Source organism: Lineus longissimus, chromosome 13 (genome assembly GCF_910592395.1).
Source record: "Lineus longissimus chromosome 13, tnLinLong1.2, whole genome shotgun sequence".
In the NCBI taxonomy this organism is placed as follows: domain Eukaryota; kingdom Metazoa; phylum Nemertea; class Pilidiophora; order Heteronemertea; family Lineidae; genus Lineus; species Lineus longissimus.
Genome location: NC_088320.1, coordinates 4568148 through 4594546, shown reverse-complemented (window position 1 = coordinate 4594546; position 26399 = coordinate 4568148). Strand labels below are relative to the sequence as shown.

At 40.9% G+C, this 26399-nt stretch overlaps 1 protein-coding gene across 3 annotated transcripts; it reads right to left on the bottom strand.

The window, feature by feature from the left end:
• Nucleotides 1–32: 32 nt before the first annotated feature.
• LOC135497827 (NGFI-A-binding protein 1-like) lies at nt 33–24962 on the bottom strand. Of its 3 annotated transcripts, none has more exons than XM_064787766.1 (10): nt 24790–24961; nt 22052–22188; nt 17206–17459; nt 15840–16114; nt 15530–15688; nt 14373–14492; nt 13982–14115; nt 13486–13603; nt 9808–10072; nt 33–8070 (listed from the first exon to the last, which is right to left on the bottom strand). In XM_064787766.1, exons 2-10 carry the CDS (start codon nt 22054–22056, stop codon nt 7421–7423), a joined length of 1980 nt encoding a protein of 659 aa, XP_064643836.1. In that variant the 5' UTR covers nt 22057–22188; nt 24790–24961; the 3' UTR covers nt 33–7420. The 3 variants fall into 3 exon arrangements, with proteins under 3 accessions (XP_064643836.1, XP_064643837.1, XP_064643838.1); XM_064787767.1 differs by lacking the exon at nt 24790–24961 and adding an exon at nt 22324–22356; XM_064787768.1 differs by lacking the exon at nt 22052–22188 and having other exon boundaries at nt 24790–24962.
• Nucleotides 24963–26399: the final 1437 nt, after the last annotated feature.

Genomic DNA, 26399 nt, shown 5'->3' with positions numbered 1-26399 from the left:
TCTTCTGAGAAAAAAAATCATATTACCTCACATTATTTGGACATTTTTATTTCAAACTTTCAAAAAATCTATACAACTACTATTCTTCACAACCTTTGCAGCCTGACTAAGATCATATATTAGTTTTATCTCTAACCCCATTTGATCGAGCCAAGGCCAGCAATGAAATCAAGGCTACGTTTTATTTTCACATCATTCCTCCCAGCTACATGTATGGCATATATTTTTTGTCACTTTGCCATAAAACACAGAATAAAAACACGGGACATTTATATTAAGGCACATGGTACAGGCTGATTCAATAACAGGGAAATGAATAACTGGGTTTTGAAAAGTAGGATTATTACCAGAACACATCTTCATTTCAACAACATTCACATAGTTTAAAGGGACAATTAGGGCATCACAGGATCATTGAAATTGTAATAGTACATGTGGCGGCACATAGTGATGAGCAGGCACATTATTGGCTACAAAATCCCACACCCAAGTTGTCCCTTTAACAATTCAAAATTTCCGATTGTGCTTAGAGATAACTACAACTACAACAGCAGAGGTCATTTCTTGGTTTTGATGCATACATGACATAATACCTTTAACAGACTAGATAGGATACAAAATAAATAAACATAAAATATACCAGCGAGAACCAAACAAACCCAGACATATACCCTTGCCTGGGGTCACATCCAATTTCACTTTGTAGTTTCAAACCAGGGTCTTTTTCTCTGAAAACAGCTAGGCCTGAATTCTTGAAGTGTTTTTGAGCGTTGAATGCCCAAAAGGCAGTGATAAACGCAACCTGAAAAAAACACCACATGTTGTCTAGGGATATAAGTACCACAGATAGTGTCTTGTGTGTCCTTTGTAAAGGCTAATCCAAACGTTCGCCCTTTTGCCAATGCTAGATTATGAACCATTTCGAAAACTACAAAATTGTAAAATTTTCCTTGGAAGACAAGCAGATTATATCGAACGCATGTCATAATGACAATATTTCGACATCCATTTTAAAGAGCTTCAACAAAAGCAGGAGTTTTCAACTATTTATTTTGGAAACGATTAGATCGTGATATGAACTTCGATGAGGACAGTTTGATATGGCCAATGGCTTAGTATGCGCACGCGAAATTTTGTCATGATATTGTTTGTTCAAGAGTTTGTCGGGACCAAACAATGCATCAGAAATATATGGGGACAATTAAAATCCCCAAGGGTGCATGGGCGAGCCATTAGAGGTTTATGGCTCATGCTCACTGACCAATCTTCTCAGAGAAACAAGGCAAACTACAATCTAGGGTCAGCCGACATAAGTTTTAAAGGACAGTGGGTCGTGGGATCGATCGACCATAAATTTCGCTATAGGCTCTTTGCTTCACTACGATTGTTTGAACAAAGTTTTCAACTCAAAACCACCATTTTTTTCAACACAAGATTATCATGAATGAACTTTTTTGAGGACACCTATTTCAGCAGGAAGACTGACCCGCCATTTCATGCCATGGGGCTCAAACTGACCCATCTTCCAGAAATACAATGACATATTATTACTCAGGTTGCCCTGCCACAATTTATAAAAATATCGGGTCCGTGGGATGGTGCAATGTATTATTTGCCTCATTGTTTGCCCACATTTTTTCCCTATCAAATGAATTACTGAATTTTTTGTCATTCTCATTGTAGTTTTCAATAAGGTTATTGTGTAACGAATCCGAATGATAACTGAGCTATATATTGGGTCTGAGGAAACAGACTCGTTAGAAACTTTTGCCAAATTATCTTGAAAATGTGGGTATTGTTATTCTAAGAGCAAAATGGTCATCCCAAATTGTCTTTAAAAAACGGACCTAAAGTTGGTTGTGGACACAGGGGCACACAGGTCTTGAGAAGCAAGCATTTTCCCATCGTTTGAAATTGGAGAAATAAACATAAATAAAGAGAATTCCCATCTAAAGGAAGACCTTGGTAAGTTTTTCTTTCATTTAGTTGGGTTGTTTTTTTTTATTCGAACAAAACGTTTTCGAAATAGTTCGTAATTTTTTGGGCAGATTTTGTTTCACTGACGAAAATACCCTTCCTGCCGAGCCACTGCACGAGGAAAACGAGCACACACTCACTTGGAACTCTCGGAAAGAGGGAGAACGGAGATCTCCCTTCCGCAGAAAGCAGGGAAAGGTTACGTTCTGATAATGCGAAATACCAGTGTCCACAAAGGTCACCTCACCAAAGGCACACACAAATATCTTACTCAGCAGGGTACCCTGACAATACCATCGCACCGGAGAAAACGACACACACTGGCTCGGAACTCTCTTGAAGAGAAAGGCTGGAAAAACTTTGCGATCGTCCCAGGCACCTCAAACGATCCGGCTACTTACACTCAACGACGTAACGACGAAAAACGTTGGCAAAGGAGGGATCTGTTTTGTAACAGATAACTTCGTATTTTTATCGACGGTGAAATAAAAGGGTAGTCTGTGGAAAAAACACGACTTCAGTCCGTGCGCTGAGCATGTGGCTAAACTAGGATGAGTCATTGTTGTCTTTGATGTGAGTTCTGGAATTTTTTTGAAAAGCGAAGATTTTTGACGGTTGTTCTACAGAGAAAGACGTAACGTTCTTTAGAGAGAATGCCCAATTAAACAACGTGGACGATAGCTGGATGTTTTTGTCAAGTTGGCTGCATAAAGTTGATTATTATTTCGGGGCAACTCATGATATGGAAGAGGGCGATTTCTTACACTTGCTCAGGTGAAAAGATAAGTTCATCTGGTTTTGTTCAAAGCGATCAAAAACATTGTAACTTGAAATTCCAAAAATCTTTGATCATTCTGCATACCAAACATACATTAGCCCTATTTTGGTCATTCTTGAGTCACAAAGTTATCCATAAGAATTTTCCATTTATTTTTCATTGTGTTCGGTGATTTGTAAACTTTTTCAACACATCAATAGCCTGTCTTATATTTTTCACATACACCGCTCGACAACTTCGAATAGCCACTTTGAAAAAGACAATAACATGACTTTCTGAAAGCATTATGTATTGAAAAATTGTAGTAAGGCAGGAGGAGTTCACTGTCAGAGAAATTTACCCTCCCTACAATATGGCGGACAAGTACAAGTACCTGATACTAAGTCCATCAACCTCTTTGTCAAATTTCCAAAACTAAAAGATGCATCGAGAATTATCCTTTTTTCACCGGTCATACATAATTTTTAGTTTAGCTTCCATCAAGCCTTAAGTGATATTTTCACTGTGGTTTTATAGGATTGTTGAATTCATCCTCATTCATTTGACTGTTGGGCTGCCATTCCTTTGTAATGGTTACCAATATGGCAATATCTGTACACAGAATTTTCCACCAAAAAAAGCTTAAAGATGATAAATAGTGTGAACATTTTCGACATTACACCAAATAGCTTCTTTTCTTTGGAACGGTTTATTGGATATAACTTTGGGTGAATTTAGTGTTAAATAGATATTCGATAAGAATAATCAACGATATGGTCATAAAGATGTCCAGAACACAAACAAATAACATGAAATTAATTATGGTCTAAAGACTTTAAGACTTATTTACAAGATTTTTCCATCAAATGCAGCTAACATAGTAAAAAAAACATCGGAGGCATTTTATGATGTGACCTAGATAATAATTATTTGTTCATGCAAAGTGGATTATATTAAAACAATGAAAAAGATTTCCGCCATTTCAACAGAACTTTTCCAGCAAATTTATGGGACCACTTCAACAGATGCTGACACTTTAAGCCAGACCAAGCCGGATAAAAACACTGACCAAATATATCGCATTTCACAATCGTAACTCGCACAAAAGAATTTTCAAGGTTTTCAAAACAAAAACTGAAATCAGCGGCCGTAATCCTCTCTACCAACAGGAAGCCTTGTCCTGACAAACTGGCGCAGTGGAAAAAATCTCCACGGTTTAATCCCCGCAAATTTTGAAAGTATCGTTTCTTTTCTTATTTTTCTACCACGAGCTCCTTCAGCTGTTTATTTTTCTGCAGTGTAAAACTTTCGAACGACGTCAATGCACCTTCCGGGGCTACAAGATAGGCATGCTTTTTTCAGGGGACAAGGATTGGCTTGTGTGTCGGAGGAACAAGGGAACGAGGTAGGGTTTTAATCAGAAAATGGATTTGCAGACCACAATGAGGAACATCACTTTTTTCATAGCTTGGAGAAAAATGATTCAGTTGTAATATTGGAAGACTTTTATTCCATCTCTCTAGTTTTCAAACTTGTAAAACTCAAGAATAAAAGTTAAGTCAGATTTGAACATAATGTTAAGTTAGACAAAAATAAGTGGCTTAGTAGGCTATACTCCTTCGAGGACTTATTGGAAGTTGGAACATGGAACATTCGTTGGGTCATCGAATGTGACTGCACTCTACAATTCACCAAGTGATTTGAAACAACACTCATTCCTGGGAGGTTCATCTATAGCCACTTACACAAAAAACTTACACAAAGACCAAATCGAGGCCCAAGTGTCAACGATAACACTATTGGCTTTGGTATTTCTTGGTTATTGGAAAATCTGTCGGAACACGGAGGAGGAAACCCAAGCCTCCAGAGACATGTCGAGGAAACCTGGTCTGTTAAAGAGTTGTTTCTCTCCATCACTTGTGTTCATTAGCTGAACCTGAGGCATGGAGCAATGCTTCGGTTGCATCAAACTGACAACCATCTATCCATTAAAGGCCACTCACATTTTGTATACCAACTACAATGGAACTTCCCTCAGCGGACACCTCTACCACGGACACCCTCTGTATCAAGGACACTGAATTTTGTCCCAAATAAGTCATTTACTTTCAGTTTGACCTATCAATTAATTTTATACTTGATGTACAGTGGTGAAAGCGCCCAGCCAGATTTACTTAATCTTGAAGGTAAGCTGTGGTGGTTTTTAAGTTCTAAGGCAACGCTGGATATCGGAAAACATTTCAAAATGCTTGAAAATTCTTAAGCCAACACAAATAGTACTGAGCCCTGCTGTTTTAAGTTTAAGTTCAATTTTGTCACATTCACTTTAAAACTATTAAATTGCTGAAGACAAGTGGCAGATATAGCATAATTAAAAATTCGTCTTGTATTAATTTTCTCATGTAAGATTTCTGAAGATTATTTAGAAGAGTTGAAACTTAAAATTGAACATTATCTTATTTGAGTCGTTTCTTTGGGTAGGCAAATACAGAGATTTAGTTCAAAAGACTTAAGGTTTTAAGGGTATTAAAACTTGATATTGGAGGAAAATTTGAAAACCTTACATGAAATTAAGTTGAAAACTTTGCAAAGATTATTTCTTAAAGTAAATATGATACAAAACTTTACATTGTCATCCCAACTAACCCATCGTCGGATTTTTGCATGGAGTGCACTGCGGTCAGCAGAAGTCACTACAAAACTGCCCGACTTTTCATCTGGTTATGCATGCTCACTGATTAGTAACCAAGGAAACCAAGCAATAACCAAGGTATACTTTATGCATGCGCATTCTTAACCAGATGCAAAGTCTCAAAGTTTTTGTTTACTTCTGCCGAGGTGTATATTTCAAAGGCCCTTTGCAAGGGGAAAATAGAACTATACACCTAACCAATTGAAAATGAAATGATAGATGGCAATCATTGGTATTTATGAGAAGGCGGAGCGATAAGTTTGTCATTATTACATTTCTAACGGACTCACTGCACCTTTGAAACGACAAGGGGAAACTTCTTTCCAAATTTAGCAACAGGATCAGATCCCACAATACCGAATGAATAACAGAGAAGATGAAATATTACCATTTTTGCAATACTCAAACTTTCATGCTTTGTGAACATGAATTATCTCGCCTAAGGTTGCAACAAAAAAGTTTTTTCAAACTGGAGCATATTGACTTTCTGTCCTGATTCCATTCCTATTGTTGACACCACAAGGCCAGGATGCTTGTTTACCTCCGGAAAAAATTCCCAGACTTTGTGGTGGCATGTTCCAATCAAGTTTTGGAGGAAGCTATCGTTTTTATAATGTGTTCTAGCTGTGGAGACCCGCAGAACTAAAAAAATGTGCAAGAAACCAATGGGAAATATCACTTTACACCGTGGCAAACCGAGGATGTCTCCTCGCAATATTGGAACTGGCAAGAACATTGTCCCTGGCATCATTTTTTGCAAGGTTTGTGTTGTAAATCCAGCAATATTGGGACAAGATGGAAAACACACAATGTTAGAAGAATTGTGGGTCGAGACATTTTTATACACTGCACTGGTTGTTTATGATAGTGCAAGAAACCCACTATTATGCTCAACTGAAAAAAATGTTTTGCATCAGTGTTGAGCTGCTTGGCATTGATTGAACCCAATGTGCTGTGCATGGTCAAGGAATGAGGACTATAAAAACCACTGTACATGCATTAACTGTTGTATCAAAACCTTGTAGATGTGATGATGATGGCTTTGAGAAACCTGCAAATACTTACACAAGACAACAGTCTACCGATCCGCAATATCAAATCCCAACGTCATCCATTCACAGTATTTATTATTTACCTGTATTCGACTATAAGTGCCATTCAATTACAAATTTAAATTTTTCAACGAACGATGTAGGCCTTTAAAATTAACCACAATTATCCACACACCCATCAAGCATTCCTCATTACAAAATGGGGATCAAACAACTGGTATCCATAGCAACTAATGAAAAAATCATCCAATCAAAATGACTAAAAAAAAACAACACAGCATCACCACAACAAAATGCAATGCACAGTGTAGAATTGAAATTGCTACCTCGCGTGTCATAAGTTTCCTTCAGGAAAGGATTGGTTGAAAACAGAAATTGAAAGAAAGGTGAAAAACAGAAATTTCTACCCTAGAATTCCATTTCATGACTCATGGAAAAAGTAGGCCTATTCAATAATTCATTAAAAGCCTTATCACAGGATAATTTGCTTCCAAAGCCCCAACATACCACAAAGAGCAGGGCGTTACGAAAAATGGGCATGTTAAAAGGGTAAATAAAATTTGTTAAAAATAACACTGGCCTTAAAAATCTTAGCAATTTTTAGTGATCAATACTTTTCATACATTTGCCAGATCAGAAAACGATACCTCTTTTCCAATGGATTTTTACCTAATTACAACAGCACATTTTTGCATCGATCTTTCCTCAAACATATTCCTTAAACTTCTAGTTTATGGTGGTATGACTTTTTTAGGCCATGATTGTTTCACACAAATTGTATCAAGTAAATCCTTTCAATAGGGTTTTTATAGGCCATGGTTTTTATATCGATGAGTACTTATGCCAAGAAAACTTCAATCAAACCACAAATTATAATAGCACGTTGCGACAAGAAACATATTTGCGTCAAATATTCACTTATATAATGTCGACTATTCAGGATCATTGCCCATTATTTACAAGATGGCCGCCCTGTAAACTGACTTCTGATTTTAGGTTGTTATTAGCACCCGTAGAATAGTCATTATCTAACGGCCGATTAGGGCCCACTTCTATATCTACCCGACTGTCACATGACTCCTCTGACTGGTACAAACTTTCATCTCCGCTATTTGCATGCAGCGGTACTTTCAATTTTTCGACTTTTAATCCGTGAACTCCGCAAGAATATTTATGAGAATTGTAAATGTTGCCATCGTCATTGTCCAAACTTCGCTTCAAATTCAAACCCTGTCCATTCTGATCACCGTAGCGATGTTGCATCTTCTCCCCTTCATCATCAGAGCTCTCCTTTTTAACCCTCACAGGTCGGAAATCATTATTATAACTATCAACTTCCTCATCATCACAATCAACCTCGTCCTCATTTTCCTTTTTCACCGATTTCATATCCACAATTTCCTCTGCAAAATCCGCCATGCCGTACTGCTGCGCTATTCTCAGACCTTCGTCAAATAAAGATTTTTGGACGAAGATTTTCGTTTTTGCAGCATTTTTTTTCGGCGGTGATGTGTAAAAGTCTGACTGTTTGTAATCTGTTTCCTCACTGATACAGCTACTTTGTGGCGAGGACGCTCCACTGTGCATGGAATCTGAAAAAGAGGCAAAACTTCTGTACATACAATACCATAAACTGAAAAAATGAAATGGCCAGGGCCATTGTGCTCACCTCATGTGGAGGAAAGATGGATAAAGAGCATGGTATTGTGTCATGTAGTGTTAGGTTTGATGTAGGTCCAAGCAATTACAATTTCCCCAAAATGGCCAATTTACAGTACATTCGACCTCTGTGACCTTGAAAAGTAGGTCAAATCAAAGAAGACCCGGGTGACACATTGAATGGTTGTTAGAATTAGATGTACCTATGATATAAAATTGGTGCCAATCGGGCAAGTCATTACTAGGAATAATGGCATTTTGAAGAATTTAGGATTTGGCCCCCTCCCTGGATGCCAAACGGCAAATCAGATCGCACCAAACTTCGGTACCTGAGATCACCTGACCAAGGGGTACATGTGTACTTAATTTGTGATCAATAGTCATTGCAGTTAAGAAACGTGCCATAGTTACGGCCTGACGGCGAATTTACGCCATTTGACCTCTGTGACCTTGACAAGAAGGTCAAATTAAAAACCTGTGTGACATATACTGTATGGTGGTTAGATGTACCCATGATATCAAATTAGTGGCAATCGGGCAAGAAGTTAAGGAATAATCACATTTTTAAGGTTTTTGGATTTTGCCACCTGGTGGTCAAGTGGTGAATCATATTGGACCAAACTTCGGTCCCTGAGATCACCTGACTAAGGGGTAAATGTGTACCAAATTTGGTATCAATAGTCATTGCAGTTTAGAAACGTGCCATCGTTACATCCTAATGGCCAATTTACACCATTTGACCTCTGTGACCTTGAAAAGGAGGTCAAATCAAAAACCCGGAGGATATATGATGCACCTTTGCTAGAAGTACCTACCATATTTTTTTCAAAATTTCCCGACTACTATTAAGGGAGATATTGCATATTTTCACTTTTAACGTTTGGCCCCCTGGTGGCCAAACCATGAAACGAATCGGACCGAAACTTGGTCTCCAAGGTGTCATTACATAAGGGTACATGTGTACCAAGTTTCAACTCAATAGCTCTAACAGTTACGAAACGTGCCCTGCTAACGGACGACGGACGACGACGGACGACGACGACGACGACGACGACGACGACGACGACGACGACGACGACGACGACGACGACGACGACGGACGACGGACGCCACGGTATGGGATAAGCTCACCTCTGCTAAGAGGTGAGCTAAAAAGTCAGGTATTTTATTTTGGCAGATTTTGAAAAGAACCTTGATTTGTGTTAGAGTGCATGGGTTAACCTGCAGTCATGATATTTACAATATCAGGGGCAGAATCAGAAGTTTCAGGGAAAGGTGCACCTCATGAACTACACCCCATGAGCTGCACCCCATGAGCTGCACCCATGAGCTGCACCCATGAGCTGCACCCATGAACCGCACCCCATGAGCTGCACCCCATGAGCTGCACCCCATGAGCTGCACCCCATGAGCTGCACCCCATGAGCTGCACCCCATGAGCTGCACCCCATGAGCTGCACCCCATGAGCTGCACCCCATGAGCTGCACCCCATGAGCTGCACCCCATGAGCTGCACCCCATGAGCTGCACCTCATGAACTGCACCCCATGAACCGCACCCCATGATCCTTTTTGCTCAAATAACCCAATTTTATGCAAATTTTGGAGAATTTCAAGAAAAAACAGACTCACCCGGGACAGAGAGACTGAGGGAAGAGAAACGCAACATACCTGTTCCATCTCCGTTTTCATTGGCCCCCCTTAAGGTGTAATAACGATCAGACCGTCGCTGAGTTTTAATAATCTGACTCTGTTCCGCCAAAAGCTGCAGCTGTTTCGCTGTCAGCAACTCTAGCTCCCCCTGGAGGTCACGAACAAGACTAAGATTTGATTCTTCCTTCGCCTCCGTCATCTTTGATTTGACTAATTCCTGCTGTTGTAAGATGGCCGCCAAGTCTTGCGTGAGTTCTGCCATTCGTTCTGCCAATAAACGCACCTATAATGATAAGACAGTTTCAATGTCAATAGGGGGCGCTGTGATTAATTCATTTTTTTCATTTTGGATCCAGTTTTTGCTGACTTCGTAGCTGGCACTCGGGTTGAAATTTGAGAGGTCATCGGAATCATTAAATGACAAAAGCAAACAGAGAAACCTGCCTTATATGTCACACACCGAGAATACCGCAGGAGACTTCGTATCACTAACACTCGACCAGCTTTGCTTTTTATTATGGTTTACTTTTTTTCTATTCTTACAATTCATAAATGGACTCACATGACCAATTCATATCATCCACTGAAAAAAATCCACACTGTCCTTTGGAAGATAAAACGCTGGCTGTGAAAATGACACATTAGTGTCAACCTGTCAAAAACAATATGCCAAAAAGCGCTCAAGATGTGCAACTCAAAGGCGGGAAAAAAGTTGGGCGATAAAACTGACACAGCAAGCTAATTTGGTATCGGTTATAACAGAGGCAGGCAATCATTTTGAAAGTGACTGTAATTGTGTATCGCCTGATTCGAATTGTAACATGAATCAGTGACACACTAAATCGTGTAAGATGATATTGCTCTAGGCCGAAGATTTCAGACACGAAGACAGAGGAAAGGGTCGGAATGGTCTTTTCAAACGCTGGGACTGATTAAATAGTGAAATATGGGAGGATTTGCGGAAACGGCTGTCAGGAATGGACCTTTTTATAACATGTCGTTGCGACAGGCAACCCTCCGCCCTAGAGAACAGCTATGTCATTGAATGCCAACAATAAGTCAGATGAATCCCAGTTAACTTAAAACCGATAGAGATATTAGTTTTATGAGAAGCTGAATCAGCCATTTTATCGACTTTGTATCCATACCATATATTTTAATTTACTGGATTCTAATTAACTCTCAATAGATGCACTTTAGGCTTTAAGAACAAGATACAACTGAAAGGCTACACCCTATTCACTATTTCAATGATATTCTAGACGTCAGTATTTTCCCATGACAAATGGCAGTGGGTATTTATTACATATCCTTTCAGTGCAATGACTTCTCGACAACTTGCATCAGCAAATGATTCCAGCATAATACGAAAATAACAACAAACACTCAAAAATTCTGCCAACTAAATTTTTGAAGGAAGCCACGTCGTCAAACTTTGGTCAGAAAAAGGCACGCGCTAAAACATCTGCAAATTCATTCGAGTTCTTTTCAGTTCAATCTCAAATTACCCATCCTCCACTCGTGTCCGTGCAAAAATACGGCAATACGAGAAAAAACTAACGGAGATGCGAGTACTTCTTCTACAATTCCCATTCATACGGCGAACTAGACAACGTCTATAAAAATTTATTTTGCGATTGACTCAAAGAAGTGGAGCAAGGAAGGTACATTTAGAAAATTGCACAAAGACACAAGAAAGAAAATTTGCGCGATGCTATAAAGATTTCCGCCTTTTTAAAAACGACAGTTGCTGCAATTTGACATAAAAGCATTTGATCATTTCGCACCCGTGGCTACAGCACGTGCCACGCGCCACAACAGGTGCCTGTTGGCGTTGCTGTTGTTGTTATATAATCTGCCCTCGTGACAATGGTGGTTGATATCTGCCTCGTTGATCGTGAAGAATAGCGTGGTGACATTTGCAGATTTTAGTGTCAATCGCGCAAAGGTGTACGATTCACAGTTTACATGTGGTCGAAGTGAATGTGTTACTACAGATATCCTAGCGGAAATGGAGGTGCAACTTCTTCACTTTTATGTGTCGTTTTTATCAATTTAATTCACTTCTGATACACTGTTGCGTCATCTTACTAATTCAATATGAAAAACTTTGAATTATTTCTTTGCCTTCTTCCATTTTGCAATAGATACTACCTTTCATATCAGACCTCGATACATGGTAAAACACTCTAGTTTTACCGATCTAAGACAGTTTTGAAATATAAGAAATTGAGGATATTATTCACATGGTCATAAGATGCCATTCAAGATATTGAATTTGGATAGACAATGAGTTGACTACACCAATTGGCCGATGGTTATAATACAGCTTAACCGATGGTTATGAGGTTACGATACAGCTTGACCTTTGTTTCAATTTTGTAGTAATCAATGAAGTGGTCTTGTGACGTCAGAATGACATCATTTTTTAATAAGAATACGTTTATCTATTCCACTAATAGATACATGTACGCTTCTGTCACAAGCATCCTAATTCTATCAAAAAATAATTCCAGAGACATTCCTGAAACATTTCTCATACATGTATTTTAATAATCAAACATGGCTGTTTAGGTGAATCAATGATGAACCAATAACTATTTTCAAACCCAATCTGGCCTTTGGCGCCAAGGGGTTAAAATAGACGGTGGGAATTAATCAATTTTAAATTAATAAATGATTTTTCTACACGACAAGAACCTTTTTTCGTGGGCAGCTTTGCCATTTACAGCATGGTAAAAATCAGGATTTTTTTGAGTCTGGTCATTCATAGGAAGGGATTTAAATTGATTATTGATTGATCTTTGTCTTGGATTAACAATTCTGACCTATTTTAATTTCTAATTTCTAATGAATGGGGTAGGCCTCTGAGGAAAACTGATTATTTCTATATAATGCATTGATATTAAACATCTCAATACAGAGGAACAATGTAAAATTAGTCTTTTTGTATGAATATTATATTGGAGTATACAATATTTTTAAAACAGCAGGAAAAACCTCTGTACCAATATTAATTTATTGTTCCAAGTTTATTCAACACTTTATAGAGCTCTGTCACAACAACATTTGAACGATTCAAGATACTATACTTGAAAATTCTTAACACTGTAAAATATTTCCAAGAGCGAGAGATGTTACATTGATGTATGCACCCCAGGGAACATTTTTTCCGTGGACAAAACACAAAAACCTTCGTTTTGAATCTGCTCCAGAATATCGATTTAAAGGAAAAGAATTTGCATAATAAACAATAGGTTATTTTAACCCCCAGCAACAAAGCTGCTATTCTAAGAAAATCCAATCTTTCAGAACTACGAAATGAATTTGTTACTTCTGAAAAAACCTCCTTGGATACCGTACAACGTGATGACATCATCGTACGAAAATAGTGGTACTTTTTTACCGGAGGACGATTTTTCCACGAGGGGAGTTTCTTAACGTGGTTATGTGACTAACGTGGATTCCGATGGGGAATACAGATCCAAAATACACTAGGGCTGTGGCACTTTTGAAAAAATTGTGAAAGACACATTTTCTCCCTGACAAACATTACTGGTTATGTGGGGAAATTAAGGCCTACCTCACAGTAAAAAGTCAGATTTTCCTTCTCGGAGACTGGTTGTATTGCCAACCATGTCTGCGGATGTCAGTCTCCAAATGTATCCAAGACTTTATAAAGGAATTAGTCATTACCTGAGCTTTGTCCAATTCATCCGGCCCCATCTTGGCAATCTGGCCTGGCGTCAGAGGTAGGAGGGGTGTAGTAGACTTCTTCACAGCGCCACCTGTCCCCGGCAGGGTGTCGCACGTCCTGGCGAAAGAACAACTACGTTCAGATAATATTTCTTGAGCCTATCTCGTTTATCCATGGTTTGAGTGCCTGGTTCATGATCAGGAGATCACTGGTTTGACTCTCTGAAGTATTTTGTTTTGTCTTTGTGTCCTTGAGCAAGACGATGAACCCAAAATTGATTTCGCCTTCGACTGAGATATAAAACTTAGTTCGTTTAGTGTCTATGCCAAATAAGGCAAACCAAACACCCCATTCGAGGAGAAAAGTAGCTTCAGAAAAATAGCTTCAGGTGGGCTCCTCCCTAGTCGAAGATGGAGTCACTAGATCAATAACTTAACTGGTTTGTAACCATATCACAGATAAGCTATCCAAAAGGAAATTGATAAGCACACATACCTGGAATGACCTTTTGAGTATTGGTACCCACTGTCTCGAACAACTTGACGAGCCAAAGGGAAGAGTTCGTCTCGCCGCGTCAGGAGGTTTGGAATGTACCGACAAATCTGCGCCGCTGCCTCATTTACACATATCTGGAAACAAACAGGACAAGTCGTGTTTATTAGCATAACTGTATCAAATCAGTCGCAATTACAAGATCAACTTTGTTTTAACCCCAATCAAGGATGTTAAACGGACAGTTACAAAATGTTCTCAAAAACGGAACCAAAAGAGCATTGATGCATAACATGATACTGTATCACCTTGACAATAACCAGCACCCAGATTGCTGAGAATCAAGCAGGCCTTCCAGCTTACCGAGCTGATTCATTCTTGACACGCTACTTACCTCATGTAACGACATCGGTTTCAAATTTTTCCTTTTTGAATCAAATCGCCCATAGATGGCCGAGTATTTCCTAATCTCGTCCATACGCATGGGGTCGTCGTAATCAATGCTTATTACATTCTGAAAGACACAAGAAACGTAGGGAATATATCAGAAAATTATGAATCAACACCAAAAAGATTTGTGAATCGGCAAGTTTAGGTGAAGACAGAAGTGCTGCGTGCCAGTTTCAAGAATTCTCTAACTTTTGAATGTAACCAATTCCTCAATGGAGCAGACAACCTCTGTATTCAGAACACTAACTTTGGTCAGGACTCTGTCATTAAACATCAATTTGACCTCTGTATACCTGGGCACCTCTCTAGTAACAACAACATAATCTGTCAATCCCAAGGCTGGGTGTCCTATATAGAGAGGTTCATCTACCACTGCTATATCATCATTAACAGTTTATTTTCTTCTTGGCCTCAGTGATGTTAGCATGTTACATAACAAATCAATACAATTATTTCCATGTAACATAAGGCGAACACACGTCATCTGTTACATCAGTGAGTTCCTTGAAGGTTCAACCATTGTACAAGAGAAAAAATCATCGCTAGTGCTCTGATCGAGAACTGCTGTAAACTGCAGAATTAGCGACGACTTATTTTTGCAATTCGCGAAAATGTTAAAAAGATTAACAAATTCACCATTTCTATTTTGGTGGATTACAAAATTCCTTTTCGTTTTTCCCATCAAAGACATTTTTTCACTAACTCTACCCACTCGAGAGAAAATCAAAGCAGGGAAAATCAAACTTCTGCTGTACGAAGAGGACCTTATATTGGCATTAATTTATCCAACCCCATAACCCAATTAAATCTGAGCACTCTGACTGGCTCTTTCACATGACAACAGTTCGAAATGCGGCCTGAGTCAAGTCACTTTACTTCAATACCCAATAAGACATAAAACTTTGACCAACAGCTACATGCTGCCTTTATGAAAGGAAGGCGAAAGACTCTGAAAAAGGGGAATTACAAGTTCTTGTAATTGAATGTCCTCCCCAACCCGACACACTGAGTCACGAAGCAAATAGCCCAAACTGACATCTGACCACTGTGGCATATGACAAATGTGAAGATGAATAGGCAGCAGAAGAAGAAGAAACTTACCATGATATCTTGGTTTATTTGCTTCTTCATACTCAGAGGTTTAGGCGAGTACGGTGGCAATGTTTTTACGAGTTCCCTGGCGCACTCCTCAATGGAGAGGAGTTGGTTGTCCATCAGAGCAATCTGTGGCATGGGCGATGAGGGTTTTTCAATCAACTCCTAGAATTCGAAATCAATATCTCATGAACTTGTCATGTGAATAGCACCGGAATGTACCCAAAATAAGTTTAACTGACAACATTACAAAGAGGTTTACGTAGTAAATCTGTCAAAATATTTTTTCAAAAAACAAAAGTTTGTCAATACTTACATCTTTTATACTTCCACCACCATTACTAGAAGTCGCCGAAATCGCTGTGAACCCTTTTGAATCGCTTGACGATGACATCGGCATCCACGTTTGCGCTGTCACAGTCCCTGAACTCCCTGTGCCCGGCGACAGCGTGGAGGCAGTGTTTGTTGACGTTGATGTCTGCTGGGCTGGAGTGGTGGTTACTGTGATGAGGCCCTGGCCCTTCGGGCCTGTGGAGGGGGTACTTGTCACAGATGACGAGCTGGAGCTTGGTATCATTTGAGCAAATAACGCTGCAAAAGAGAGTGGGTCGTTGTGGAGACTCAGCCTCAAGGGTTACTGCAAAGACTGTAAACTGCCAAAGTTCCACGAAAAAATACAGTAGAACCTCTCTCAAGGACATCCTCGGGACTGACAAGTGATGTCCTTAATAGAGAGGTGTCCTGATGAGAGTGGTCAAATTGAATAGAAACAACCAATTTGGGACCAAAACTCATGTCCTAAATAAAGAGGTTGTCCTTGATAGAGAGGGAGGTTCCACCGTATTTCATTTTCGGGAATAACTTGTAACTTGTAACTTGAAATGATCAAAATGTGGCCTTGTCTCCAATCATAATACACATTCAACATGTCGTAATATTACAATACTATCAGACAGACATCCCCCTGAAGATCCTGTTCTTGGCCCAGGGGTACAAATAGCAACCTTTTGTACCCTCCCGCATCACCCACCAGTAACAACGTCAAATAAACATTTAACAAATTGTAGATAATGGCGGCTTTGTGAGCGTGTTTGATTCCAACTTCTCCCTTTGAAATCAGATCCTGCTTTGCGGCTGATGTTATAGCGCCCTCCAGGCTTGAGAAATTCGATTCCCGCAATTTCACAATCTCTCCCAGCGTAGTGATTTTTTCACATCTTGCTGACTATTGTTATAGCGATCCGTGTGTCTCTTGAACGTTTGCCGATAATTGTGATTTCTCTTTGATAGACGATTGGGTGTCATTGTTCATATGTCTGCCAATATGGCCGCCATGGCATTTGATATGCAACCTTTCGCTCATTCATAGCCAGACAGTGGTGTGAAAACATGAAACAACAAGAAAGAAATATTTTCCCGTGTCGTTGACACTACTGTGAGGAAATGACAGCGACCAACTACAAGCGCATCTTTCACTGTTCACCAATCAGTCTTATCTCCATGGCTTAATCAAATCGGGGAGTTTCCCTGGTTTTGTTGTCAACTCGCTGAAATGGCGATAACTTGTTCGAGGATCCTTGCTTGGCTGGTCACTACTTAAACAAAACATACTTAAATTAATTAATTCAACTTAGTTGATAAACTACCGGTATACATCAAAAGCAACTGATTTCAAAACTCACCAGGATTTGCCACCCATTCCTGCAGTGCCTTCTGTAGCCGCCGCACATGGAGTGGTTTTGCTGCCATGCCGACCAGCGCCATGATTTCGAGGAATTCTTCCTCTCCGGCCTCGCAGAGTTGTTGGACATCATCTCCGCCCTGGCTAATAAACGTATCGTAGTATTGTAGTAGATTGGCCCGATGTAGCACGCGGTAGAGCTCCAATTCACCCTGGGTCAGAGGTGCATGGGCGGGTGTGGTCATTTTGCCGGAACTAGAAAATTTAGCTATGATTAGATATGAAGGAAAGAGTTGGCTTGTTAACTTATTGCAGCACTGGTGAAACAGTGTACGGACAGCAGAAGTCAATGTACAGGAGTGAGAAGAATATTAGCGACAATTAGAGAGGTAGGAGAGAGTTGGCTGATAAATGCGCGTCCAGGAATCGGAGAAAGAGGGGGCGTGCACCTAGCTCCTGCGTAAGTCTCCTTCAAGTGGTGTATGGTAAGGTGGTCTTTTTCCTTAGATAAGTCAAGCGATAGCTCCCGCTATATACTCTTTTTTTAATTAGATGCCGATTGCTGATGAGAATACGAGAATATCCCCTCCATTTTATCGACCCAATTTATAACCTTTATGTATGATGTAACTGGCCAGGTTATAGGAACGTACATGAAGGAAGCTGGGAAGAGAATTCCTGTAGCAGAAAAAACCCGATGGTCAGTTACCAAAGTGCACACGAAGACGAGAGGACTAATTTTACCAGATACCCAATGAAACAGAACCTGGGGACAAAGTGACCAGTGAGAAAAATTCTCCGTGAATCGTTTTCATTTTTTACGCCGCGGAGAAATAACAACGTTTTTCGGTAAGCAGAGACAATGAACAATAATGGAATCCTGTTTTTGTGCCGTGTCCATGCGAAACAGAATATCGCACAACAGAACGTCTTTTTGAATGTTTCGTGGAAAAATGATGGAGTCACGTTTTTGTGCACTGTCCGGCGAAACATAATATAACACAATGCAACATCTTTTTGACAGTATCCAGAAAAATTCAGCATAACGCAATAGGTCGCTTTTTCGCAAAGAATGACGCAAATATAATGCATGTTTTTACGCGGAGATACGACGCTACGATTTGCAAGTTCCTATTTTTATATATTCCCAGGGCAAACGTGATATGGGTACATTACAATAGTCGTGCAAAAATGAGCAGAAATAAAAGGCAAGATGATATTCTGTAATAAGGTGAAATCTGTTGGTTTTTTGACAGGGATTATGGCACTTTTCTTGTTCGGAGTATGGTGCTCAACTAAGCATGTTGTTTTAAAGGTAGAATAGACAAGGCCACGGAAGGACTGGGTGTACCGTAAAATGCTTGCTATGAGATCAGTGATCGGGCCTATGACATGCATGCAAGTCACAGGCCTGCTTGCTGACCTCTTAGAAGTGATCATACAGTATTTGGGATAAGGGAACGGATATCAAGAGAGGGGCTAGTTTCATTTCGTCTACAGGGAGACTATAGGTAGGAACCAGTTTACAGTAAGTCCCTTATAAAGGTCTCTCCTACCTAGGTGCAAATATTTTTTGTCATAAAACTTTTCTGTTGGCCCGAATGCGTGAAAATTTGAAGGGCACATCAGTCAACATATGGGGAATGCCCAGTCCAAAATATTGAATATGGCGCATCTCGCGTTTTGGAACTTCCCAAATGATAACACAGACTCACAGCAAACGATCAATACACAAAATGAAAAAGAACATCTTCCTTTGTGTGTAGAACAAATAAAAGACAAACCACACAATTCTATTGAACAAAATTAACCTATCTATTGAAATACTAACATAAGACCAGACGTTTTCAGCAACAAATGCGAAAATCTACTTTTCCTATTCACCCCGAGTTCATTTGATGTTGACGGTGTGTCACTGTATCTTTGAGAGAAGCTGTATATAATTTGCTGTCGCTTTCGCATCGAAATATATACCGTTTCTTTTGAAGTCTCAATAGACCAAAGAATCTGTGGATATGTATGATATATCCATGGTTCTATGGGCAGAATGTTAAAAATGGATTTCAGGTAGTTTGTGTGTCTCTCTTCGGTTACAGACCTTTGCTCTTGGTGATATAGGGCACATCGACTAAATCCCTTGTTTGGCGGACTTTCAAACTCCATACCTGAATATTTTTTCCCCTCACAACCATTGATGCTTTTAGACAGAAGTTTCATAGAGAAGACACAAATATATAGTTTTTGGTAACATACACACTTGACACATGTCCTTACAAGGGCTTTTCCTTTACTGAAGAGACACACCCTATACCAAGTGATCTTTTCTCTACCAAAGGGACTTTTCCTTTACCAAAGGAACTTTTCCTCTACCAAAATGATCTTTTCCTCTACCAAAGGGACTTTTCCTTTACCAATGGGACTTTTCCTCTACCAAAGTGACTTTCCTCTACCAAAGTGACTTTTCCTCTGCTAAAGGGATTTTTTTCTTCTAGCAAAGGGATTTTTCCTCTGCCAAAGGGACTTTTCTTCAATCAAAGTGACTTATCCTCAAAAGGACTTTTCATGCATGCTCCCTTGGGGAAAACCTTGCCCCTCCTTTTTCAAACATGGTCGCGATTGCCAAATATCTGAAAGTCACCAATTAACCAAGCATCAACTGTATTTCCTCTCCCTGTTCTGTCAACATATCCCACGTCTAGTTAGCCTGAAACCTGTAACATGTTTCACCCTTTTTGAACTTGAAATTCATTTATGATATTCTATACAGTGCATCGGAATAAAAGTTCAAGCACCGTGGAAAAACATCTTGCATTTTCAACACAACTTGAATGAAAAGTACGCACAACGTTGCGCACATGATTACAGAATTTTCACTCCTAGTTAGCATGAAACATGATTAGATAGGAAAGCTAGCTTTCCCCAGGAGCCTGTTCTAACCTTTTTCACACAGCGCTGCCTTGAGCCAAAAAAAATCTAGCATGACATGAAGCGAGCGAGAATAAAGCAAACAACGATATCATAAAAAACAGGAACGCGGGAGACGCCATTGTTACTAATGTATTTTAAGAGAATGCTCATTTCTTTCTTCCCTCTGATATTAGAGAGTGGCACACTTCAAAGAACTCGATGATGTTCTGAAAAGTCCTATGTTGCGTAGGCTAAATAAAATCTAAATCATACGGCTCAGGTACGTGCGTAACAGGTCGCGTTGGTCGAAATGAAATCAAACAAGCTGTGAATATAAATCAATGACGTTGTTTGCCGCGTCTGCTGCTAAAAAGTAATGCTGCATATCATTTCTGTTTATGCACCATACCAATGATGATCCAGTGACTGGCGTTCAATCAGCTGGATTAAGCGTAAATTAGCATCTCCTCAAATAGACGTTTCCGAAGTAGAAGCGGCAGAGATACTGTATACTGCTATATTATACACAGTCAAAAGTATTTTGGAGATTCTTTGACGGCCTTTCATATATTCTATGACGGAAAACAACCATCATGGGATCTAAGATGGAAAAAACATGGCCAGATCTACCATGTGCCCATCATAGATGTAATCCGTTATAGAATCTGGGCTATGATGTAATTTATGGCCATCATAGATTCTATGATGAAATTTTTGCCAGTGTATAGAAGGAATCAAGACATGAACTGCCTTTACATGAAGTACCATAACATTGAACCATTTCTGAGTCAGTTGGGAGAGCGTGATAGACACAGGAAGTTCATGACCAGACAAGAATTCAATTATAATCACGCACCAATTAAAACCTTGAACTCAATAATACCAGGAAGCTTAAATCATGTCAGTATTAATTGCATGCTCCTTAGATTAAAGGGGATATCCCACGACCAGCCATTTATCAGCCTACTTTTTACATTTTCTCGGGCGGTGAAAATGATCTTCCTCATTCTGGCGCAAATCAGTTGGCTAGATTTGGCTTGATGAACATGTGGACAGGAGGGTCTGCAACAGGGTTTCATTCAGAAACTTGCGTACGACTTGATAATGCATCAATTACTTTGATACCGACAGGAAGGCGCATTGAATTGCTTGTAGGAAAGTAGCTTTAAGAGAGAATTCCTTAGAATATTGGTGCTAGAAGCATCTGAACAATGTTTGGGGGGGGCCTGAAGTCCTGTTCATACAGATATTGAGTCAGTTTTTAAAAAACAGATAATCCCGGTACCAACATTTGCGGTGGGATCAAATTCTATTCTAACATATCCCGTTCGGATGAGGATATAAATTGGTGGTCATGGACAGTCCCAAGATAGGGAAACCGGTGAGACAGTTCTTGTCATGTGAGCGCACGTACTAGCATGAGATCATGACATGATCATGAGGCCTGCCTGGCACCCGCGTTACCGGCTTAACCCAGAATATGCATACAACAAAAACTTCTGTTTTTTTCAGTACTGCAGCAAGAAGAAGTGAACTAGCTTCCAGGTGCACCTTATCAAAATGTCATGAGAGACATTTTAAGGTCCCTTTTTAACTTTCTCCAGCCTCGTTGGTTTTGCCATGCTTCTGAATCCCTGGGCTGATAGTGAAGTATGTGACTGCCAACTCCTGGCTGGCATTCCTGTCGACCCACCTCAACACACCTGTTACCTTCGATAGTATAGTTCATGCAGAGGCATCTAATCCTAGGCATATATAACCTAGCCCATGCACCCATTACTTATAAACTTGCCTCCCCAAGCAGCAATGAAATCTGTCTAGAGACGTGTATTGTAGGAAGAATTGAAATAAAAATATGAAAATTTCTCGCAATCCTTGTAATTCACAAAACACAAATCCGTGAAATTGACAAGCCAAAAAGGTTCCAACTTTCAACCTACCTCATTATTTACTCTGACCCTCCCGAAAGACTATAGTTCTGCCTTGGCCTTGGCTTACTGGTGGTATTGGCAAAGATCGATGGCCTCTCCCTAACACAGGCTTGGTGGGAGCAGATATCCTCTCTCCCAGACACTGCCTGAAATGTAGAACAATGTAAAACAGACTTTCCCCACTGAAGACTGACCTGGCCGTGACACATGGACTATCTCAGTGGAAGCTGCTGGCGAGTGGACTAGCTCCCCTATGCACGCTGGCGCTTCCCCTGACCCACCTCAAATGCTCTCCACACCTGTTCGCAGCAGACCCAGGTACCCACATACATACATACATTATAAAAACCTGCTGGTCTAGGGCCTATGTACGGTATGCTCAGGCATAGGGGTAAATCCAGGCTAAACATACATGTAATTGCTTAGTTGGTCTAGGCCTACACTTTACATGACCCCATGGGTCTACTCAGGTCTAGTGACCTTTTTATGACTCGGTGATTATCCCCGGGGTTGCACAGGCCATGGGACCACCTGGAGCCCAGCCAACCCACAAGTGGTGTAATATGCAGTGGGGTCAAGCCTGGGTTTACCAATAGGCCTATATTGCACCGGTAATTCATATTGCACCATACCGTACGGATATGGTTGTGTAGGCCTACCCAGAACAACACCTCCAAGGTAACCTGACTGGGGGTAGGGTAAACTAGCATTGGCCTGTGTAAACAACAAACCTGAACTTCGTGCTTTTTAGAGCCCTGAATTGGTATGCCAGATGAGTGCAGAAGTCCTTTCTATTCACAGAACCGTGTAGAGGAAACACCAAGTTCCAGACAGGGTTTGAACCTGGGACTCCTGGATTACAAGGCACTCTGCCGTCTGTGCTCAAGTGAAATTCCCTCTACCCTGGCCAGCAGGAATGATGCCACCGCTACACCAATTTCAGAAATGAATGGGCTGATTGGTTGGGGGGGGGGGGCATAGACAAGATTGCCTTGCTCTGAGAAGTTTTCCGTTGCCCCCTCCCCTCAATCTCGGGGGGGGGGGGGGTGAAATACAAGAAAAAAGTGTCCTACATGTCTCGACAAATTCGACACATTGAACAAAACCTATAAAAACTGCCTACCATGATCACCCTATAATTAGTGCCCGGACCCCACATAAAATATGCCTCACTCCATAAATTAATAACCTAATCATTGTTGCGGCATGCTGGCCTGATATTATGGGCTCCCAGTGTTTTTATGGATTGTTCTATGTATGAGAACGGCCTGTACATGCACACATGGCATCGCCCTTCCTACATTTACATACTTATGCTACTTATGCCATTCTAACGCAGTGCCAGTGAAGTTTTCCCAGGACATTTGGAGTCTCGGGCTAGGTCCATATCTGTGGTAATATCAAGCCTGCGGGTTCCCACAGTGCAGGCCTCAGCATTGATCCAGTACTTCTAGTTCAGTTCATCAACAAAACTGGCCTTGAATCTTCTTTATTTTGAACTTGGAACTCTTCAACAACTTAACGGCACAATATAGGCGGCAGCTAGGCAGGCCAGACAATGTTACCAAAAGTCGCTGGGGTCTCCCACATCATAGTTGGTCGAAATGAATCACGCTTGTACGAGGGATATATTTAGTCCTGAGTCTGACATGACCAAGGGCCCTTACTGTGTACACTAGTAACTTGAAGATGGCCTAACTAGCCACTCTTACCACTACCATTAGGGTAATTCATTCACTTGCTCCTCCCCTTGTAGCAATGCCAGGGCCAGGCAGACAGATGTGAAGGGAAAATAGAGAATGGCCCTGCACAAAAACCATTGAATTGTTGTAAACTTGGCACAACCCTCATCCCCCCCCCCCCCATGCAAATATTTGTCAGTCTTTTTCTCGATCCTCTGATCTAGTTCCTAGCAGACGATATTTGCAATGCATTGTGGGATGAGACACCTGTTACATAACACAATCATCACCCTAGAAACTGAAAAAAATGACTCAAAACCAACCTTGCTGATTTACTTATGACAAAATCCCCAGGGTATAACATTAGTTCCTGGTCAAGCCATTGAAGTACAAATACACAAACCTGTATATACCACAATACACATGCACAACAAGCAGGGCTGCATTTAGCTAATGCCATCTGTATGTATCTGCAAAACATGTTTTCCATGCCCGCCCCCTCTTTCCCAGAGCACCTTTTGCCCCCTGGGGCCAAAAAGTTAGATACAGCCCTGATATGGCAATAGCTGGAGGGGTTGGGGGACAGGGGGTAACTGCCCTCCCAAGGGTCCATGACCAAAAAGCTACACAGCTCAAGGCCTGGGCTTACTGAGCTGATAAAAATTTTGCTGGGCTTGCACCGGGAACATCCTTTCGGGCCCTTCCCTCCACACCAACATACCATGTGACAAAGTCAGCCCCAAATGCAAGATGTAAAAGACTTTTGTAACGACAGATTCAGATATCTCCCACCTCTCACAACTATGACCACCCCACCTAAACAGCAGACCACCCCACCTAAACAGCAGACTAAGCATGTCAGCCTTATACAGCCTATATATACAATGTATATCGGTATGATCGGATATAGGCTATCTGCCTGGTCCTCAGCGTAGGGAATTACCATCATAAGCCTATGTACATTTAACATAAAGATTATCGAACAGTGACACCACGTGCTGGCACTAGTCAGTGCCGCCACTGCTGAATACAGCACATGCCAAGTATGAATAAACGCTTACTTACCACCGACTTACATGTATACTAGTATATCAATATCAATATCAAGTCCAGAAACGCCGAGCCTCAATGTAGTACGTTCACTAGCCCGGCCCTAGAAACTCCAAAGGCTGTGGGTGGGGGACGGCATTGGATCAGATCCAAATATGGGTAATTATCATCTTGTGACGTCAGTTCGCTGGGCGGTGATTGGACGTTCCTCCCCCCACGTGCCAAAGTCAACTGTGGGTAAGGCTGGCTTAGTATTATTGTGACGCGTGGCTCACCCTGAGGAGAGTGGTAATGTTCAGTCAGCAAACCATGATATGGCATTTTTATATTGATCATTGCTTTCAAACCTTGTTGCGTGCAACCATTATATGTGAGTAGGGGAGGTCAATTTCCTTCCCCCAATGGGTCAATAATGCAATGGCCTGTAGCTCCGGGGGTGGAGCCCTTTAATGGTTTCCTTAAAGACTTGTCGTATCATAGGCCCTTACGACTTGTCGTATCATAGTGCAAGTGTCTAAGGGGACTGGATCGGGCCCATGACGCGCATGTGATTTCTGAACTTTCTCAGAATTTTCCCACCTTTAAAATTTATCACATTTCCCTTTTCATACGGTCTATCATGATTATCTCCATCTATTCCCAGTTATATATATACGGCTATTTGTTAGCTGTAGTCCTATATATTCCCTGCTGGAGTGCCTTTTTTAAATCGTACATTCGACACTCGCCGCTCGTCACAGCGTGGATACACTCGCAAGCCAGTGGTTACTGTCACACGCCGCGGGATGTGTGTAAAAAGCATAGTGCAGGCGTGATAGAAGGGTGTGGGCAGTCTGTGAGAATACCACACATGTATGGGTCATTATCAAGACTATCTATAGGCCGATATAGTACCGGGCATGACCTAACCCAGTATATTATACATGGCAAACTATTGTATCGATTTTCCATTGTCACGGGACCGCTGCAGGCCCGATCCAGTCCCCTTAGACACTTGCACACAGTGTGCCGGGGTAGGGGCGATATCGATTTTTTTCCTCTCTCTCACGAAACATAGTGCAAAATTAATCGACTCGAAATAAGTCAGCCGGGTAGGGTATATTGAACGCTCACGGGTTATTAGTGGAGGAATGCGGGTCAAATTATTCGCACGACCATAGTACAACCAGATAACGGACGCAGCAAGAAGCACCCGGCTGACCCCCATGGTATTATACTCCCTTTAAATCTTGAATATAAATCTGTATGATGTATGATGCAAAAACCTTGGTGGTGAAGATGCGAGAGGGCAGCCGGTGGTAGGCCTATAATAATTTGGCGCCAACTAGCCACCAAACCCGGGTGCAATTACAGTCACTTTGTGCTGCTCATCAAAGTTCCTGGATGGAGTATGCCGACCCCCTTTTTAATCTAAGATCCCATATATATTACCCACAACCTGAACAAGATTCGTATTGAAAATATGTTTTGTGACGCGCGGATCCAGTAACTCGCAATTACCAGTTTTGCCATCTCTTAACAAGCGGCAGAACTAAAATGAGCCTCGTTTTCGATGCCTTTCTGATGTCTGCTTCAACGCAAGGCGGCATGGCACGGTCGACTGGTTTTATTAAATATACTCCGCC

Excerpts from the sequence above, each read along its gene's own strand:
- LOC135497827 (XM_064787766.1), bottom strand. Across the intron at positions 14,116-14,372 it reads AACCGATGTCGTTACATGAG|ATATGTGTAAATGAGGCAGC; the intron begins GTAAGTAGCGTG and ends GTTTGTTTCCAG. Across the intron at positions 10,073-13,485 it reads ATGAATTGGACAAAGCTCAG|GTGCGTTTATTGGCAGAACG; the intron begins GTAATGACTAAT and ends TTATCATTATAG.